This window comes from Pagrus major, chromosome 24, assembly GCF_040436345.1.
Source record: "Pagrus major chromosome 24, Pma_NU_1.0".
Taxonomy (NCBI): Eukaryota; Metazoa; Chordata; class Actinopteri; order Spariformes; family Sparidae; genus Pagrus; species Pagrus major.
In genome coordinates this window covers 15,123,500-15,145,645 of record NC_133238.1, presented here as the reverse complement: position 1 = coordinate 15,145,645, position 22,146 = coordinate 15,123,500, and the positions used below count along the sequence as shown (strand labels likewise).

The following is a 22,146-nucleotide window of genomic DNA, read 5'->3' as shown; positions in this document are numbered from 1 at the left end:
TCGTCAGCGGCGGCGGTGGCGGCGGCGCACCGTGTGGGTCAGTTGGACGCAGTGATCCAGCAGCAGCTCCGGCTTAACCAACCATCTGGAGCGTTTAGGGAGCACAATGTGCCACATTCCCTGTCAGCTCCCCCCCAAAAATAAAGTACAAGATGAGTTACATCACTGCTGAGCGGCAGGTTTACGCTCCTGAAAGGAACGGCGTCGCTCAATTTCTCCTCAATGGAAACTGGATCAGCTGATCAGACGAGGGACCTCCGGGGGTTTGGGGCCCAGTTTGCTTCCCTGTGGTTCACGTAATGATATGAGGTTGTTTTAACAGGCCAATAAAAAAATCAGCTCCAGTTCTCTCAAACATGATATATTCTTTAAACATATGAAGGATAGAAAAATGTTTTAAAGGAACAGTTTACCCAAAAAGTAAAACTGCAACACAGTCAGCTGAAGTGTCGTAGTCCACACAACATTCCTGGAGCTTCACAGTGAAACAGAGTTGCAGCGTTCTGCTGAACAGCTGAAGCAGCTGGAGACAAAAAACAAAAAACTCCATTAAAACTTTGCCGAGTTAGCTGTTAGCACTTCCTGTTTGCAGTGTACTCGTGGATGTACAGACAACTATCACTGGATCACTGTGATACTGAAGAACACTTAAAAACATGAAGTTTCTAAGGCAAGTTCTGCACATGTATATTTAATTTTTTTAAAACTGTCTCCATACAGCTCGTCTGCTGTGATCCAAGTCTCCAGAAGCCCCGAGATCACAAACTGAACTGAATTTTTTACACCCTCGACGTGCGGCCGAGCTCGTGCAACCGCTAACACTTTTAGCTCAGCAGCTACAGTGACGATCTCAGCTTGGAAAAGGGTGTAAGTCCTCATCAGACAAAAACGCTGCTTCATCATAACAACAGTTGGTACATCAGCAGTTCTGAGTCTTCCTGTCCGCCATCCCCAAAGTGTGTGTGGTCTCAAGAAGTAGAAAGCTTCACTTGAACGACACAACTTTAGACCAAAAACACACAAAATGGAGGCGAACAACACGTCTGCCTGACACAGCCTCCACTGACGGCTGTTAAACTGGTCGGATGCTCCTCTATAACCAGCGAGACGTTAAACACACGTCACGTGATGCATCACAGACGCTGTCGTGTTTTTAACACCTCAAAGATCTTTGATGTGAAGAATCATTTCGTAACAATTCAAACGCTCTCCAGACAAACAGAGGAAACATCTCTGCAGAGTAGCACCTTTAAAACCTCGGTGTCAGACGTGTTTACCCACCGGAGGCGTCCCACGTGCTGCCGACTAATCAGGGAGGGGTTGTTGTTGTGATTCGGAGGCTTATTCTGCTATTTTCAGACGTTCAGACTGTGACTCATCTCCACACGCCGCGACCTCAAGTATCACACTCTTAATGTCCACAAGTGTTTCTGGGCGGTGAAGACCTGAGACGCTGTGGGTGCAGAGAGATGCCTGAAGTGTGAGTCAGGAGGCCTCTGAACAACAACAAGCCACAAGACGGGCTCTGATCCAGCCGCCGCCGCTGCCGCCGCCGCCGCCGCCGCTGGAGGGCAGCCAATCGTCTTCAGGGCCTGTTTAACACCTGAACCCTTCACAGGAAGCCTCGGCGCGGCCCGTGAACTTCAGGAGGACCTGGATTATAGAAGAGCGACCCGGAGCAGGCGTGGCACCAAACTCCAGCCTCACATTCTCTCCAAATAGTTTACTTCTCTTTATGTTTATTTACTTCACGTGCTTTTATATTTTATTACTGCTGTATCTTGTTTTTATGACCCGGCTGAAGAACTTCAGACGCACCCTGACATTAACATCCATTAAAGAGCAAACTGAGAACAATCTCTTCCTCCAGATATGATTGGACGTGTTCGGCTGCGGTTGAGTTTTCCCATCACACTCGACGGTTTCAGCTGTTTGTGGCGACGTTGTGTGTTTTTTCTTCTTTCCGCTCGCATGAGAATGAAATATGCAGAATAAATAAAGTTTTTCTGGTTTAATACAGCTCTGTATGGAGGACAAGATCTGCCAGAAATAAAAAAATGTTTTTTTCTTTAAATGAAAAGTTACATATGATAAGAATAAATAAAGTACTTCACATATTGAATCAACATTTATATAAGATATACAATTTAGTTTTAATTTATTTCTTTATTTTGCTCAAATTTAATGTATTCATTTATGTTTTTTGATACTTTAATAATGTCCTCAAACTATTATAATAATAACTCAAAAGAAAATAATAATATTTTTTGTATTATAAGATGTTAATCAGAAATAATTCATAATTGTTACAAAGTCAAAATATAATAATAAAATAATATAACAGGAGATATTAAGTTAAAACTATGAAATAAAAAATCAGAACTCATATTGTCTTGTTTAAAGTTTAATGTTGTTATCACGTAATAAGTCATGTTGTTTTTCGCAAACATGAGAAAAAACAGTAATAAACTCTTGATCTCGAGATAACGCCATTAAAAAATAATGTCACTTATGTCTGTTAAGGGCCTCCGTACATTAGTGAGCTTCTCGTCCTAAAGACCTCAGTTCATCTACAGTCACTCTGAAAACACTGTGAAGCAGAGTTCAGATGTTCCTGAGCCTGAGCTGTGAGTCAGATTGTATCTGAGGCGAGCTGCTGAGCGTGTCAGCTGCAACCTTCACTCCAGTTTTACAGCGTGTCCAAGAAACCACAGCGGCTGATAAGGCGAGGACGAGGCTGCGGGCGGAGGCTGCGGAGGCCTCGGGTAAAAGAAAAACCTGGAGATGTAACGTGCATATTTTGATAAGTGCAGTGGAACATTCCAGTCATTCTCCGGCATAAATACACGAGAACGAGCGGCGACGCCCCTCGCAGCGAGATCCTTCTTCCTCAGCCTGTCACGTCTGGACCTCCACCTCCACATAATGGGCCTCGTTTGAGAAAGTTTCCACTTGTCTGAGATGTTGAAAGGCCACTTGGATGTGTTTATGTTTTAGTGGCTGTTTTTCACAGAGGAACATGCTGGATCACCCACATTACAGGCAACCAGCGGGGAAAATACCCAAATACTTGAGTTAATTCAGCCACACCGCAGTGGAAAAATGACAAGCCAAACTCCTGCAGCGATATCGTAAACAATTTGTTTTCTCTGCAGCGTGAGGCACTTTTCACATCGGGGGAGGAAGGAAGGATGGAAGTGAGACACGAAGCAGGACGAGAGGGAAATAAAATATCATCTCACGCCAGCTGCAAAATCTAAATCTGACAAGAGCCTGAGTATAAATGCAGTGAGAAGTAAAGCCACTGTGAGCTAAATGCTAACGTGCTGATGCTAAGCAGGTGAAACGTCAACCATCCATCCTTCCACCATCGCCTTAGCTTGAAATGTTAGCTAGCGACCAGCAGCGAGCTGTTAGCCACCTAACACGATGGTTTTACTCAGTCAGGTTCTCGTCTCACCTCGTCCAAGAGGCTTCTTCAGTTCAGACTAACTGGAGAGGAGCTGGCAGAGTGATTATTATTGAAGTATTTCTTCTCTGCACCATTAATACTGTGCAAAACTTCATGCTAATCCGTTGAATTTTCTGTGGTTGTACGTCAGTACTCCAAAGACTTTGGTTTCCCGACGCTGACGGCGCGTCATGGGGAATAACGAGGTTAGACGGTATCTGATCGGATTCAGCTTTCACTCTTGATTAATGAAAATATTCTTGGCAGTTGGAGTACGTGAGGACTTAAAGCTATTTTTAGTCTTTATTCTGATCTTTTCCCAACTTTAGGGTCATTTAGATGTTAAGTATTGGAGACGTTCAGATGTTGACCTGATGATGGCGCCAGATAAAACATGAATGTCTGAACCACATTTCATCAGAGTCCATCCAATAGTTCTGTAAACCCAAAGATTTAACCTCATGCTGGGCGCTAAAGGAAAATCACGAGGTTTCATGAATTACTGGACCAAAGTTCAGTGTTTCCTGGTTGTGCCCTTCTCTCAGCTCCTGAAACAAAGACCCCAAAGACTTTGGTTTCACTGATGGTGCATCATCGGGTCAACGCCGCCGGGTCGCTAGATGTCATCGTTTATGGTCGGAGCTACGAAGGAATCTGATCGTCTTCAAACCTCCAACTTTCAGTCTCGATTAATGAAAATATTCCTGACAAATGGAGTTAATTCAGTTAAAGTGCTATTTGTTAGAGAGGTTGATGTTCAGTCTTTATTCTGATCTTGTTAAAACTGACGCTGTGGGTCGAGTTCAGAATGAGACTCAAAAATCTACTTTTCTTACAAACAGGACTTTGAACACTAAATGTATATGGACCAACTTGATAATGTGAATACCACTACTTCATAAATATACATAAATACAGTGTTTAAGTTTATGTAAATATTTACCTCCCAGTCCAGGATCGAAACAGACCCGAAGAAAACTTAACAAATTAAAATGTTTTTAAAAGACAGAAAGGAGGAAACCTGAATCCAACAGAGACCCACGAGCAGTCAAACAAGAACCAAACAGACCCGATGTTTATGAAACCAAAGTTCTGTTGTTCCACTTTCTGTCGGCTTCAAACAAACAATATTTGACCAGAGAGGCTGAATATGATTTGGACCTGCAGCTCCTCTCTTCAGCCTCTCCAGTCAACCACCAGCGAGGAAAGGTCAAAGGTCAGACGCCCTCTACATACTCCAGTGTCACCACGTATTAATGATCCGCGAGGTGACACCACCGAAGGGAAGTTAACAGCGATCGGACCGATGAGTGTGCTGTTCAACAGGCCCACGGTCCCTGTTAAACACTGCATGATGTGATGTGTTATCTCCATTATCTCTGGTGGCCTGCAGCTCATTCCACCTCCAGTGTAAACACTTTGTCCCAGAAACACACCAGAGGTGAATTCCTTCCAAACACCAGACATTTTTCAACACCTGCGCTCAACTGATGGAGCTTAATGAGGGATTATAAGTGACTTTAAACAAACTGAAAGCACCTTTCATGGATAAGAATCGCGAAGGAAGAACTTTTTGTTTTCCAACGGGGTGCGCAAAGTTGTGGAGCATCAGATTTTTTCCACATCTTGAATTCTACTATGAATTTTTGATATCATCTATGCGTGCTTGGCCTTCAGCTTCCAGTTTCCTCTGAGAGCGCGTCAGCTTTCCTCACATGTGAAACACCGTCAGTGTTTCCAGTGTTCAGAGGCCTCGTCTGTCCACCACGCAGGCTGCAGGGACGTCACTCGAGGTGACTGTAAACATGTTTATCCACCTGAAATCGTTTGTCCCACCGACCTGCAGCGGTTCAGATACTCGTGAGGTTCAACTGAAGGATGTCTCTAAGAGATCTGCACCAAACCCAGCAGGGTAAGTTGAATTGACAGGTCGATTGCCGCTGACAGACATACTGGACCTTCTTTGTACGGTCGCAGTTTGGTTAGGTTTAGGAAAACATGTTATTTATGGGAGGTACATGAAACCCCTTTGCTACGTAAAAAATTTTGCAAATCCAGTAAAAAGTAACAAATATAGGCTACTTCTTTGGAGACAGAAGAAAGTGGAGAAAGTCACCAGACTCCTTTCAAAAAATGCTTGATTTTGGGACTTTTTGCGTTTGTAACTGTATAAAACGTTGTCTTCAACACGTTCTTAACTATATCCAACTAGTTGTTCATTCAGCAAACATTATATATGAATATATTTCTTTCCTTGTGTCATAAAGATATAGAGCGGGGAGGTGACAGCTCACCTGTTGTTCATCAATTTGCAGTAGGATAATTATTTCTTATGTGTTTTTGATTTTAAAGCCTGTCTGCAGACCACATGCAATCAACATCTGATTTGAAGAGGGGAATTACCGCCTGGTGAGACGCACTGCAATGCAGTTTCCAAACCCTCCCTCCAGGCGACAGGTACTCTGTCACAAACTGTTCATGTACATGATTGATGATCATAACTTCTCCCAGCGCTGAAACAAATTAGATCTGCTTCTCATTCGCCGTAAATCAGCAGAGAAAGCACACTGAGTCCTGCTCTTGTCTGTCAGAGCTCAACACGCTGTCAGAACACATAACTGTTTTAGCCTGCCAGACTCCACGACAGCATGTTCGCACGCAGTCAGTGTGTGTCAGCAGCACACCAGGCCAGAGATCTGTTCATTAACATTCCTGTGTTTTGTGGTGGACCTGCTAACGCCGAGCAACATGGTGAAACAGCTCTCGTGTGTCACCTGACATCGCCACAAAGTCCGCTCTATAAGTGACTAACTCCTCAGTTAATCCCCTGACGAAACCAACTCATCCTCGTTTGGATTTGAGCTGAACAATAACAGTTTTAACATTATGACGTCTACATATTATGTTGCAAAGCATGTTTAGCATGCTAACCTGTGCTAGCAGTATAAACACCAACACTTCCCTGGTGCTCTGAGCTCTGAACTGCTAGCTAAACTAACAAGCTAACAGCAGCTGCAGTTGGCAGCAGTTAGCGGTTACTCTGCGGATAAGCATTCAACAACTAACCACTTCTTACATATTGCACCTTTAAGTCTGTGTCTGTTCTTTGCTTCAAGCTACAAGCTAAATGCTAAAAGCTAAAATGAGTCTAATGGCCATTCTCTTCAATATGTCAACATTTACCACCTGTCAACATAGAGCGGTCAGCATATTGCTAGCATAACCACTAACTGCTGCTAACTGTAGCTGCTGTTAGCTCGTTAGTTTGGCTAGCTGTGCAGCACAGGAGCTTTAAACCAGGTGGTGGCGCCCGTCCTGGTCAAACTTTACATTTCTTTATGTCACAACTTTTTGTGTCTTCAGGTTCTGTTTGCAATTTTGTGTTGTGACACATTTGTGCTCATCGTCTGGTAAGTTTAGGCTCAAAAAAACACTTAGTAAGGGTGAGAAAAAGCTAATGTTTTGCACACAATACCTGGTTTTGTTGTCTTAAACCCGGCTGGAAAACGTTACAACGTCCTCTTAAATATATCCAGAGTCAGAGGATCACTGAGGTAGTCTCAGCTCTTCCTCTGGGGACCACAAGTACAAAATGTCAAAGCAATCATCCACAAAAGAAGACGTGTCAGTGAAAAACAGCATCTCTGCCTGTTTTTCTTTCTCTGTCCTCTGTCTTTGTTTTCGTCTCCTGAGCAGACGATGTCGGAGTTGACTCCTCCGCTCATCACCTGTCAGATTAAGGGGCGACTGTTTTCTCTCTAAAACGTATCATTTCACACCACTTAACGACATTTCTCATGACTTCAGCCAACACTTAGCGGATTATTTTTAGGCGCAATTATACTTTTGATGGACGTCTGCGTGGCGATGTCGTGTACCGCCGAGTGCTTCAGATTCCTCTTTACCTTTCCGTCCTGTTCAGTCGTCCTGCACATGAACATCTTTACAGGTTCAGGCAGAAACAAAGTCAACTCTCAGTCCTGAGTTTCCTTAAATGCCGTTCCCTAAAGCTGCACCGGTTGTGCTCGATCTCCTCCTAATCATGAAGGGTGTGACCCCGCAGGTCAAACACTTGACCCCTGAAGTCCTGCTGAGATTTACTTAGGTATAATTAGGCCTGTTAAGAGCCTTTGTGTGTCTGAATGGGCACATAGAGCTCAATACATCGGCCTGTTCTCACTCCCAGCCCCGAGGAAACTCCTCCACCAGCCGCTGACGAACGTACACCGACTCTGACGAGGACGGAGGTCGCTCCAAGAAGTGAGGCACCATGAAGAAAGTTTCATTTAGCAAATAACAAAGTGGTGCTCCAAAAAATAATATATAATAAAAAGCATATATTCGCATATATTTGGCAACACATTCCAGTGTATCGTCATTTTCAAGAATATATTACAAAATATGATAAATGTTTATTTTTGATTGAAAATAAGTGTATAATTATTTATATAAAAAATATTTTTGATTTATATATATAAATATTTTATATATATGCAAAAATAACATAATATAAGTAATACATAGTACAACATATACATATTGTATATATGTTTATAATATACACTGACTGTGAAGTTCATAAAGTTCATCATTTAATGCAGTTTTTACAGCTTGTTGAGTCGATGTGAATTAAATAAATGACTAACTAAATTAAGTTAATGCAATTGTTAAGTCATACTAACGAATGTATTTATTAGAGTCACTTCAGTTTGCAGAGATCAGTGTCATTCACTGCATTTTCTTGGACTAATGTTCAATCTCCGCAAAAACACAAAAGAGACATTTGTGAAAACAAAAACTGAAAAAAACTTTTATCAGCGCTGACCCCGATATTCTAGGCAGTTATTAAAACTTTAAACTCAACTTTAACAACATAACTAAACCGTGAGCACCTCCCGTACCTCTTATCCATGTAGGTAAATTACTTAAAAACTATCAGAAATATTCCTTTAAATTCATGTCACATTAAATGAGGCATGTTGATAAATATAAAAGCAGCGTCTCGCCCAGAGGATGTTAATGATGCTGCAACAAGCTGGGAAATCCCTCTTACATCAGCCTCTCTGCTCATTATTAGTGAATATTTGTGGGCTGGGCGTGTTAAGATGCTGAAAGGTGTCGACACATGTGGGCAGAAAAACCAACAGGCTCAGCCACAAAAGGTGAGAAGACGTCACGTCAGCTGAACGGTAAATACCTGGTGATGAGAAGGGTCAACAACAGCTGGCTCTGTGGTCGCCCTCTCTGAAGTTACACCCTCAGACAGCAGCTTTACTCCTTCTGTTGCTGTTGGTCCAAACAATACAGGCGGATAATGTTCCTACGTCTGGATCAGAGCTTCGACTCCAGCAAACATCAGAAAGACATTCAGATCTTAAACACAACAACACGTCCATACAATTGGTAATAAGAAATTTATTTTTCAACAATTACAAAGAACAAAATATTTCAAAAGCATATTCATATGTTACATCGACTGTACAGGGATCAGATGGCGTGTGCTTCACTCTAAATGAATCTGTAACGAGAGCTAACAAAAAGAAGAAAGAAAACTAGGAATATTTAAGTAATTTTGATGAAAAAATATGAAATTTCCATGTCTAGGTACAAAATAGAAAAGAGATTAAGCTGATTATGGACTGATATTATACCCTGATACAGTGTTTAGGCCTCTTTTAACTGTCACAAAGTCATTTACAACAACAAAAAAACATGACGGCGTTGCCATCTCTCAATAGCTCAACCTCTTGGCCTCTTTGGTTCCATGATTAGGTATAATACATTTGAACAGAGCTCAATTTTGCTTCTATAAAAATAACTTTTTTTTTTCAATGGCAGTTTCTATTTATTTCATTTTTTTTCCTTATTACTAGTCACACAGCTCCTCAGTGCAAATATTCTAACAACCATTCGCTCTGAAGAACAAGCGAAAGATTACAGCGGCAGGCGGCGTGGAGGTCGAGCGTCGGACAGGAGGCGGGAACGTAATAAGCAGGTGTTTGTCTTAAATGTGTACCTGGTGGTGGTGACGCCTGGAAATGAGAGGAGAACAGCACGAACCAGTGAAATAACAGGTCGCTGAAACCTGGAAATATCAAAGTGATGTCAAAGTGACTGAAACTGTGTCTCAAAGTGTGTTTCGGTGCCATGATGGGAACTCCACTGGGACACATTCATTTAGACACCAAAATCACTCTACATGCATTACATTTGGGTCAACGTTAGCCCCAGTTAGCCTCTTTTTATATATCACAGGTTTCAGTCAATGAGTTCATAAAGAAATCAAACTTATCTTTTAAAAAAACCCAACAGATTATTAAATAACAGCGACTGAATCAGACAAATGTGAGTTTGTTGGAGATGTTTTTTGGATCGAAATAAAAATAACAAGAAAACTCTGAGGCACTTTCATTTAAACAATTAAAATGTTCATGTTAGACCTTCAGCCAATCACGCTCTGTTTGATTTGCCTAACATGACCACGCCGTGACAATAAAGGCATCGTAATTGTTTAAAAAGAAGGTGCCTTTGAGTTTTCATGTGATTTTCAACACTAAACCTTTTAAAACTCAACTGAAGGGGAATTATTTTTAGGCGATGAGAAACAAAAAGGATCTTATTATTTCACTAAAAGGTCTCTGTTGTGTTGTCAAACAACTTCAGGCTGTCAGAGACAAAAAAACACTTTCAGTGGACGTTACTTTGATGGTCGCAGTTGCCCTGAAGGATTACATTGTAGCCATGTTGCAGCAACCAGCTGAAGAGATCTACAGGACTGATTACAAAACCTTTGGTGAGTATGAATCATTAGACACCAAAACATGTAAAAACTGTATCTGGCCGAGCTTTAAAAATGCTGTATCTCCATTTTAAGTTGGTCCAAAAATGTTTTCTCTGCACGATGAAGTCGATTTGTAGCCTGTTTCATGAGCTGCTGCTCTGTTCAAAACAAAAATGGCAGCCTAGAGAGACAAAGCACCGGGCTTGTCTTTTAAAACAAAGATTAAGTGAGTATCAGGTATATTATCAACATGGTCACATGTTTCCATATTTATACTGTTTATATACTCACTATAGCTACAGCTAATAGAGCTGGCCACAGGTTTCCCGATTCGGTTCGTTTCAGTTGCAATATGTAAGAATTGTCAGAATCACCAGAGTAACCGCTAACTGCTGCTGAGTTACTAACTAGTTAGCTTGGTTAGCTGTGCATGTCGTGGTCCAGACTGGAAGCCTGGAGCACCAGGGGAGCTTTGGACGGAGACATTACGAGGCTACAATACAAAGACATAGTTATAACTTCAGATCTGTTACTTCTTCACATTCTCATGATAATTTAGTCCATTTTTTAATTTTTTAAATTGAAGTTATTACATTTTGCACCTTTAAGCACATGATTGTTTTTCAGACAAACATATAACTGAGATTTAGTCACCAAACATTAAATTTACACATCCAAAAGAAAAGGCATTTATTAATCGATCAATCTCTGGTATTATGAATTGATATTGGATCATTCAAATGAAGATCAAAACCCAGCCCTTGTCTATACCAATGGTCTCAAACCATTTTTGGTCTTGTGACCTCCTCAAACAAAGATGTGTCTACTTGTGAGGACTTGTTTTAGGTTACAGCTCAACAAAGACGTGATTATATCAGTTATTTTTGAGTCGCAGTACAAGACTTCACCATCCTCAACCAGAAACACAGTTTCAATCAAGACAACATTTCGTTGGGAAACTCCTCCTGCCTCCTCGCCAAAGCCCGACCTCCCTCTGCTCGCCACTCTTAACATTTCAAGTATTGGTGATAGTTTGTCAGAAGAGCTTAAGTTCAGCTTGTCTGGTGTATGGGTAAATACTATACATTGCATAGCTCATGCGGCACTTATTTCTTTTCAAAGGACTGTGGGCAATGGTGCGCCACATAGGGCTCGTTAAAGGCATTTCAATCTGCAAGTGCTATCGAAGTGTGCGTCGGGGAGTGAAGCTGCACCATCGCTGAACCGAGCTATATGGCAACTTTTCACTTTCACTGACTGAAATGAGTTAAATATGTTTTTATTTGAACAACCTTTAAGGTTTTACTTGCAATATCCAAACAAAATCAGAGTTTCTTTGTAGTAATTCCTGATATCACTTCCACTGTCTTCATGTGCTGGTCACACGCTTACAAAAGGTATTTTTCTACTCAAACCATGAGTGGAAAATGACGAAGTTCTTGGAGAACTGAAGGAAAACCTCTGGAACAGGTCACAAAATAAGAATTATTTAGACTTGGGAAGGTACGTCAGGTCTTGTAGACCTTTTAAGATTGTACATTGACTGGACCGAGAGCAGCTGCACATTGTTTGTGATCCAGTGGTGGAGAAATTTGGCCTCCTCCACCCCCATGTTGATAGATTCATAGTCCACAAAACATTTTCTGGAGCTTCACAGCAAAACAGAGTTGCAGCATTCTCATAGACAATAATAACCATTTAAAATTAACCAATAAAAACCTTATTTACACCCTTTCTTAGCCAAAATCTTCACTTTAGCTGCTAGGCTAAAAGAGTTAGCAAAGAAGGGGCTTTATGGAGCCATTTTATGTTTTTTGGGGTTTTTTTTTTTCTGTTTTAAATCAAGTCTCCAGCTGCTTCAGTTGTTTAGCAGAATGCTGTAACTCTGTTTTATTGTGAAGCTCCAGAAATGTTCTGTGGACTACGAGACTTCACCTGACTTTATATCATCAGGAAGAGATGATGGCTGGATTTACATTTTTAGGTGAACTATTCCTTGAATTTAAACAGGAACTTACTAATTTGGGGCATGATTTTGTAATTTTAGGGAAGACATTGTTTCAGGGAAAGGAGACTCAAGTAATCTGAGGTCCCAAATTCCTAAATTTAGGCAAAGAAATGGGAATACTGAATGCACAATTTAGTAAATTTGAATCAACACATCCACTCCTTCCCAAAGGCTCTTTGGAAATCCCATGAGAAGTTTGGGAAACCTTTACCCACGTTTGATAATAGCAGACTTTCAGAAACATGTTGCAGTGTTTTCTCAACAATGAAGATGATGGAGAGAGAAGAATCAGTACTTTGAAGTTTTTGGGGATTCCAGGTGCGACGACTCACATCAGCAAGTCTACCTTTAGCTGTCTGCTTGGAGGTCGTTGAAAAGTCTTTACAGATGATGTTTTCCTGTTTCCATCCATTTCTAGAATGCGTCCTTGAAGTCGTTTTTTTATCGTGGAACAAAGTCGTGTAAATGGCCAGAAGTGCTGTACGTTGGTGAAGTTTGACATTTTCAGTGCTCGTCCCTCGTGTTTGCACACACTGCTCTTGAAAGAGGCAAAGTTGAATCACCCCAACCTTGGTGGTGACTCATGTAAGGCTCCCTACAGCTCCTCTGGAGACGTTATGTTCAAGGTCGGGTTCTACACATGAAGAGTTTAATTCCAAAACGTCTAAACAAGCTGCTCTAACAACGTGACTGACTGCTGTGTAAAGGCTAGTAGGTTACATAAGTCTCAAACCAGATCTATCTTAGAGATATTTAACGAAGAACTTCAGAGACTGATTGTGGATATTTAAAGATTTGGAAGAGAACTCTTCACGTCCCTTTGGAGGAGACTGAAACAGTCTTCCACCAGAGAATATAACGAAATATATCAACAAACATAAATATATATACAAGTTTTTGTGCAGGCATACATGAGGGTGTGTAGATATGTGTGGATGAGGTTGTGTGTGCGCATGTTTTCTCTGTCGTCCATAAATATTCTGTTTCTATATTCTTTTTTTTTTTGTTGTAATATTGTGTTTACAGTTAAGTTCTTCAGTTCCACCTTAAATAAACAAGAACAAAACAAACTCAAGCGCAGCCGCACTCGTCCACGATCATGTTGGGAACGTCCCGCTTCACGATGTTGTACTCGTCGTCGAAGTAGAGCATGGACATGGTGCTGAGCTTGGTGGGGATGCAGCAGGAGTTCATGGAGCCTGGGCTCATCCCCCTCATGCGGTACTGGTTCACCACCGCCGTGTGGAAGGACGAGGCCGACCCGGGGACGCCCGCCATGTAAGCCGGACAGTTCCCCTCGCAGTAGTTCCCAAAGTAGCCCGACGGCGCGATGATCCAGTCGTTCCAGCCGATGAGCCGGAAGTCTATGTAGAACTGCTGGCGGCAGCACAGGCTGCTGCTGCCGTCGCACTCCAGCCCCCTCTTACGGATGCGGTGCTTGTTGTCAGCCTGCCGCGCCTGCACCACCAGGAAGGGCCGGTGGGACTCGTCATTCTGGCTCAGCAGGACGGGCGTGACACCCTCAGTGTCGCAGCCCTCGCAGCGCACATCCAGGTTTTGGCGCCGGTCGCCCTTCTCGAATACCAACCGGACGGCGTCAGTGAGCATGAAGGTGTGCCAGCCGCTGCGCTTCAGCTCCACCCGCTTCTCCACCAGGTTCCACTTGCTGCCGAGGCCGGGCTCCTGGTAGTACACCTTCACCGTCACCTTCCGCCTCGGACGCACCTCCAGAGGGGACGGCAGCACCTTGAAGTAGAGCCAGAGGGTGGCTTGGGTCACGTACAGATTCTGGTTCCCTTCGTTAGAGATCAGGAAGAAGAGGCTGGACTTGGACGTCACCATGTCATCTGAGAAGAAAGAACACATCAGAGGATTTGATTATTATTCGAGTAACACAACAAAAACTTGCAAAACAAAGTCATCTATGCTTTATATTTCTTATCTGACTCATGAGAACACAGCATTTTGGAAGACTTTAAACACATTTCTGACTTCTGTATCCTTATTTATTTAACTTAATTTAGAAACTTGCAACCTCAAAATGCGCAATTCTTTTCCTTTAAGCAACCACCAAAAACTGAACATCTTAACATTTAAATCAAGGTGCAGTTACGCCGGAGGCTGCAGAGGGATTGTGCACTGGTGGTGAACTTGGGAACAGCTTAAAGTAAGACAACAGTCCTCTGCTCAGTTCAGGGTGGCAGCTCAGGCCCTGCGGACTGTGACAGGAAGGCGTTGGGCGCTGGGCCACTTGGCCTCCGAATCAGCCCAAATATGAGACGGAGGAGGGCGGGTGGGGGGCTTAAGAGAGCGGCACACAAAGGTTCAAAGGCTTTGCGTTGAATGCTGCCTGAAAATGAGATCTTATGGAGCCTAACTGTCCTCACAATGAGGCCTGAGAGCTCGTCGCCGGGCCGAGAGATGCAGCAACAAACTGGAAGAATGAAGACGCAGGAAAGAAACATTTACATGACATTAGCTGGTTCTCAGAAGCCGACAGCAGACTGCAAATGGTCAGAGGCTTTGAGCTCATTTGTGGGACAATTACAAGGTTTGGAAGGAGGGCGACTGAGGGATTCATACCCTGAGTTTAGACAGATTTCTCCTTGAAACTTTCCCACAACAAAGTAGGAAAGGTTTGTATGTTTTTATCCTGAGCAGAGGCATGTAAATATCTTGAAAGCACTCCTGGATAATTGAGAACAGCCTCCTTAAACTACCGTTTTTTATCTTGAGATGCTTTCTGAACATCACCTTCTGTTTGAAGCAACGCTGTCACAAGGCGAACACACGGAGAGGATGATTGACAGCTGTCATGTGAAGAAGATTAGAGCCATTCATCAGGTGTGAACCTCCTGAACTCTGAGAGAAGCCGACCCAGAGAGATTGAGACTGACACTTTGTGGGAAATCAGACCGTAAGAGGACACAGAGTCTTCAACACATCCTGAACTGGCTGCAGGTTTCACCAGGAAACAGAAATGCAGAAAAATATCACAGACTGTTATAAAAGCGAGCCTCCACATGCATTACCTCATCCATCACGAGACGAGGTAATCTCTGAGTCAGCAGCTCGGATGTTAGATCACACACTGCCACAGATAAGAGGCCGAGACATAAATCAACAACGATAACGTTCAGGTCATCTCTTTCGAACCTCAACTAAACTGTAGGGATCAAACAGGAGGAGTCGGCTGGTTGACGGGGAGTGGTCGCTTCACAATGAGCTCGAGGAGAACGGTTAATTGTTGTTTGAGAGGGAATTCATTCGTCACAGATGAGCAGCTGCTTTGTCTGCGATGGTTAATGAGGAGACGCTGGATTCTTCCAAGACGAGGAGGACGACGATGAAGGACAATTTTCTGTTATCAACACAGCCAGAATCGATATGAAGCATTTAAAACAGGTCATATGGATCAAAAGAGAAAGCTGTTCTGACCGTTTATTTCTCTGCGTGAAGCTTTTAATGTGATATTTCTGTTAACAAATGTGGATGTCCAGAATAACAGTAACACAAAAATTGCTAAAATCTTGAATGTAGTTTGGTGGACGGGCTGAAGCTGCTAAATTTAGGATTTGCTAGGACAATGAACACAACATGGGAAGATGCCAGAAGTCCCACGCATCCAACTTTCTTTTGAGCACATGAATACAGCCATAAAAATCTTTCCACCAAACTACATTCAAAATGTATGCAATTTCATTAAATTTCTAGACAATAACATCCCTTTTCCATGTTTCTTGACATTAGGTTTTCAGCTCTCCACCCACCAAACTTCATTCAAATTGTTGCATTTTTTAGAATCTGTTTTTCCAGATGATCACATTTCACCTTGAACTGAGTGCTGCATCTTCTTTTATGTGATCGTGGTGCATTGAGAAATAAAGACAGCAGCTGTGCTGACAGGATGAAGTTACATCAAGCAAATATTTAGGTTTTGATTTCTTTGTGGTGACAAATGTTTAGTGACGAATAAACCGCTGTGTTGCAGCCAAGAGGTGATTGTGTAACATGCAAGTTACTTCACCCATGGCTTCCCAAAACTGACTCTTATATAGTAGTAAAGTCTAAATTTAGGCTAGAAGAAGCCTTGCAACCAGCATGAATCTTCACTGGAAACCTGTGGTGACTAAAACACTGACTCTTCTGGTTTTTGATGCCAGTTTTGCCACAACGCAGTTTCTCAATAAACCAGGTTTTGACATGTCATGGGGAAGTTAAGTGCAGATATCCTCTGTGTTTAAATGAGTAGATGAGTTCCTTGTTCATTAAAGACACAATTTGTATCGATTCGGATGTTATCGTCTGGAAAATCAGATAAAAATTGCACAAGTTTTGAATGTAGTTTGGTGCATAAGGAGCTGTAGCGATGTTGAAATACTTGAATGTTTCTACTTTCTGCTACTTAAGACTTCCACTCCACTACAGTTATCTGATAACTTCAGTTACTAGTTACATTGCAGATTGGGGTACTTTTTACAACACTGACAGCTGCTAACAAAGATCCACTCAATAGCTGCTGTGGCGCTTTCGATCAAATGAAATGAGCTTCTTCATCTGATGGAGTCTCGCCTGCGTTCGATCCCAAACTTTTGAGCCAAAGCAGACGAGAAACGGGACATTTGACAGAAGTTTCATTCATGAAAAGCATCACTGTGATGCAACAAACCAGCACCGTGCACTCCAGTCCCAGTGTTTGTTCATATAGAGGCTGCAGTCACACACACACACACACGCACACACACACACACACACACACACTGTGAATTCTAATGTGGAGCCGGGCTGCAGGGTTCAGCCCGTCAATCTGCATTCAGGCTGCACGACGGCCGACACAAAAGCTCTGACCTTATACTGAGGGGACTGATTCAACACCACCCTGCCATGTCACACACACACACACACACACACACACACATCCTGGATGTAGATGCATGTATACGCCGACGCAGACACACAGTTAAGAAAACATCAATAACACACACACAAAGCTGCACATAAAGACATGACAGAGGCACAAAAGCTCGACACAAACAGGATAAATGACACTCGGACGTCACGACAGCAGCTCTGAGTGCCGACGTGCAGCGGCGATTTGTCGACGTGGAAAGCAGATGTTTCCACCGAGACACACGTGGGCGAAGCAGGTGGTGCCGCTGATCATTCTCAGCCCGGCTCCTTTCACTGGATTGTTCCTCCGAGCCTTGTCGCCGTGCCATCTCCCCGCTGACAGCCGCTCAGTGCCGCCAACGCAGCCAACTGGCAAGCGCACAGCGCCGAGGTGGAAGGTCTGCAACACAGCGGCCACAGAGAGAAACATCTGAAACTAAAAGGCTCTCAGTGGGGAGCGAACCTCCGCCGACACCGAGCAGAGCTGCCCAAGTTTATGTTTGTGTGTGTTTTCTAGGAAAGTGAACACAACACTGGGGGCGACGCCAGAAGTCCCAAACTTTCTCTCGAGCACATGAACGCAGCCTCAAAAATCCACATTTTAGTGAAAGAAACACAAAAATCTCACCAAACCACACTCCACCAAACTACATGCAAATTTTGGCAATTTTTTCCTGTTTTTCTCGACACTAACAAGTGACGTAGCCTTTAATTTGTTATATCTGTCAGTATATCATCATCGAGAAAAACAGAGACACAAAAATTGCTTAAATTTCAAATGTAGTTTGGTGGATGGGTAAATGGGAAAATCTTGTCAGCTAACGCTTCAGCTCTACATCCACCAAACTCCATTTAAAATATCTGTAATTTTACATACTATTCGACACGATACCAATTGCATGTAACTATTGATTTGTTATGTCCGTCAACAAATATAAATACATACTTGGATTTTACCGTCTAGAAAAACAGCTACGAAAATCACCAAAATTCTGAATGTAGTTTGGTGGGTGGAGAGCTGAAGCTGCTATTTCAGATTTCTCGAGGTGTTAACAGGAGACGTTCACCTGACTTCAGGGGGCTGACAGAGGCGTTTACACTGGGAACAACCGACAGATGAATGCTGGTGTGTGGTGGCGTTTTCTAGGAAAGTGAACGCAGCACCGGGGCAGAAGCCGAAAGGCCCACGGCTCGCGCTTCCGCTCTCCACCCACCAAACTACAGTCAAATATTTAGCAATTTTAACTGTTTTTTTTCTAGACGACGAGTATCTAACTTTGCATGTAGCTATTAATTTGTCGTGTCTATCAACAAAACTTGGATGTTAACATCTAGAAAAAATTTACAAATTTGCACACATTTTGAATGTAGTTTGGTGAACGGAGAGCAGAAGCGGCTCCATTTTGGGGTTTCTTTCCCTAAAATTTGGGTTTTTTCCACGAGATGTCGAAGCATTCAGCTTGTTGCAGATGACAAAGCATTTCGCCTCAGCTCAGTCCTGCATCTTATTATTTTACAGCTGCAAAGAGAAGCAAAAATCTTAAAAATCCTCAAGATTGAGTTTGTTTGTGTGCTGTTTTTTTTTTTTAGGCGAGTGAACCAGTAAACTCTGTTTTACTCTCCTATGCATCTCTTATGAAATAGATGCGCAAAGTACTTTTCTGTACTGAAAAAAAAACCCAAATCTCATCAGCTCACATTTCTGCTCTCCGTCCACCAAACTACATTCAAAATCTGAGCAACTTTTGATGTTTTTCAAGACGATAACATCTTCTTTCAAGGTAGTTTTTTAATTGACTCCTGAAGCAAAAAATCAAGAATTTCAAATCTCTCGTCATGTTAAATTAGACTGAATCAGAGGTTGTTACACCTGACTGACGCAGTCACACTATGAACAACTGACAGACATACGTCAAAAAGTCCACATTTTAATAAAAGAAACCCCAAAAATCTCATCAGCTCATTCTTCAGCTCTCCACCCACCGAGCCACATTCAAAATGTGTGCAAATTTTTACACATCGTCTAGACGACAACATCCACGTCTGTGGAATGAAATGCGACCTGCGAAATCACAAGCATTTGACCTTGAACTGAGTCCTGCATCTTATTGTCTCCACAGCTGCAAAATCCAGAAACACTTCACAAGACGTTAAATTAGACTGAATTAGAGTCTGTTACTGAAGAGATCACCTGACTTCAGGGAGCTAAAGTCCATCAAACTCAACCTCTAGCATCCCAATTTAAATGAAAGAAACTCCAGCTAACACTTCTGCTCTCCACCCACCAAACTACATTCAAAATTTTAGCAATTTTATCTGTTTTTCAAGACGATTAAATCCTCTTCCTGGTTTGTTGACAGACATGAAATGAGAAGTTACAAGCAGCATCACAAACATTTCACCCTGAGAATGTCAAATGTCTTCAGTGTTAAATTAGACTAAAAGTTTGCCTGACTTTACAGAGTCATTTATACTGGAAACAACCATCATATGCTGCCCGTCAAACTTTCTCTCAAGACATGCAGCCAGAAAAATCCACATTTTATTGAAAGAAACACAAAAATCTCCTCAACTCCTGCTTCAGCTCTCCTCCCACCAAACTACATTCAAAATTTTAGCAATTTACGTTTTTCAAGAGGGGAACATCCTCTCTCCAGGTTTGATGACCGACATAATTATTTTCTTTACAGCAACAAGAATCAAGAACTTCAAATCTCTCAAGATGTTAAATTAAACAAACTCCTGGAGAGGTTCAGCTGACTCGAGCCAACAGAGACGTTAAACACCGAGAAGCCAACATGTGATGACAGACCAGGATGAATTCATTAGAAAGCAGCTGCTGCAGAGTAAAAACTACTGGAGACGTGATTTCTGCGAGTTTGACAAAACATCAGGTAGCAGCAGCTCCCTGCTTTTATTTTGGCGGGTTTTCAGGCCCCTGTGTCAACATCTGTTCAACATCAGCATGTTCCCTGGGTTGTTTCTCATTCAGTCAGTGTATAAAGACACGCACACACACACGCACGCAGAGAGAGAGCAGAGCTGGCTGATGTTCAGTGTGTGTCCGATCCATCAGCTACATGCATCAAATATCTTTCCACAGATTGAATTTCATGCAGATTCATGTTGAATTTGACTTTTTCATTCATAAATAAACTCTTCTCCAGCCCTGATGTAGAAACAGCAGAGGAGAAGAGGTCGTTTTTATTCTTTAGGGTCAAATGAGATGTTTTGGGTTGAAGGCAGCACCTGTGATCCACCTTCGACTGAGTCAGCAGCAGAAATCTAAAAGGTTTTGTTCTCAGCCTGGTTCAGATAAGTTGGAACTAAAGGGGTCGACCTCGCTTTTTGTGGTTTGTTTTAAGAAAATTAGTCAAAAATATCAAACTGAATTCTCGTCGTGCGTCACCTTTCTCCGCAAAGCTGATGATCTCGGAGCTCTCCTCCAGCACGTCGTTGCTCATCGGGTGTCCGTCCAGGTTGGGGATCTCCACCCTGCCGTCCTCCCGCAGCTTCCCGGCGTGGAGCTTCCGCAGCGCCGTCACCATGGCCGCCTTCGACACCGGGTGCGTGATGTTGGGCCTCTCCCGCATCTGCAGCCTGCTCAGGATGTGCCTCTTCACCGCCTCCAGGAAGTCCACGTTCAGCCGGCCCGACTCGGGGTCCTCCGGCTGGGCGACGCCGCAGGACGCGCAGGTATCCCGGGACGCCGTGTGCGCCTCCGCCTCGGTGCCGGGCGCAGCGGTGCAGCGGATGGAGAGGACGCAAGCCACGAAGAGTGCTAGTCGGAGAAGACAGCTACTCATTTTCTGTTCGAGGAGGAGTAGGATAACTTTTCCTCCGCTTTGTCAGAATTAAAATCATAAAAAGAAACAAGAAGAAGATAAAGAATCCGCTCAGTGCCGAGCTGTCTCCATGCGTAACGACCGCAGCTCTGACGCACTGGTGCAGTTTACTCCCAATCACTGAAGATGTGTGCGCAGGAACTCTTCTCTTACATCGTTACATGGATGTCTTTGGTCACAAGTCCTCTTTATTCCAGGTTCAGCAGGGTTTGTGGAGCAGCTTCACGCAGAAAGCATCAGAAACAGAGAGCGCGTCATGGCTTCATTAATCAGCATCAGCCCAGCTGGAGGTCTCCCTCTGACATACTCCACAGAGCGACAAGAGCAGAATCCAAACCCAGCTTCAACATCTTCAAACTTCAATCCAGAGAGCTCATCACCATCCTCACTGTTTTCTTCTCCCGGTGTGCTGCTGCCGGAGTGCCGATGCGCAATCGAGAAGAAGAGGAAGCTGAGGAGGAGGAGAGGGAGGTGTGCCAGTGAGCGCACCGAGGAGCGTTTCCATTCTGGCGTGTGAGACTCAGGAGCCTCCACACACCGAAAACTTTTTATATACAGGGGGGTCAACATGAGGAGGGCGGAGCCAGCGAGGACAGAGGGAGGGAGGGGGGCGGTGTTAATAATCCTCTGAGGAGAAATCACTGAATTATTCCTAAAGGGATTCATATTGCAGCACATTATACTCCCCGAGTGACCGGAGACCAGAAAGGCTGATACGTGCCTGTGTGTCACACTGTGAGCGCTGTTTACCCCAAAACTGCAGCTCATCACAGCTCTGCTGCAGCACACAGAGCCCAACACAGCACATTCAAAAGTCCCTTTGCTTTTTTAGCGATTTAAGCAGTATTCAGATCCTTTAGCTCAGTCAATCAGTCAGACTTTATTTGTACAGCACATTTCAAGTGATTGCAAAAAAACATAGTATAACAAAAGGTTTAGAGACTGATGCACAACACTTACAATAACATGACACGTTAACATAAAAGATCAAATCAAGCAATAATAATGATAGGAATAAAATATATTGCATGTAAAATTTGATTTTTAAAAGTTTATAAAACATAACATAAGAATAAAAACACCAGTAAAATGTAAACAGAAATCTGACATGTTAAAGTACAACAATGTTAAAATACTCCATTACAAATAAATATCCACAAAAAGTATCAGG

The 22,146-nt window shown here is 42.9% G+C and overlaps 1 protein-coding gene across 1 annotated transcript; it reads right to left on the bottom strand.

Moving 5' to 3' along the window:
• Positions 1-10,902: 10,902 nt before the first annotated feature.
• On the bottom strand, positions 10,903-21,497 carry LOC140992248 (inhibin beta B chain-like). The gene is made up of 2 exons (XM_073462541.1): positions 20,540-21,497; positions 10,903-14,087 (listed from the first exon to the last, which is right to left on the bottom strand). Exons 1-2 carry the CDS (start codon positions 20,934-20,936, stop codon positions 13,312-13,314), a joined length of 1,173 nt encoding a protein of 390 aa, XP_073318642.1. The 5' UTR covers positions 20,937-21,497; the 3' UTR covers positions 10,903-13,311.
• Positions 21,498-22,146: the final 649 nt, after the last annotated feature.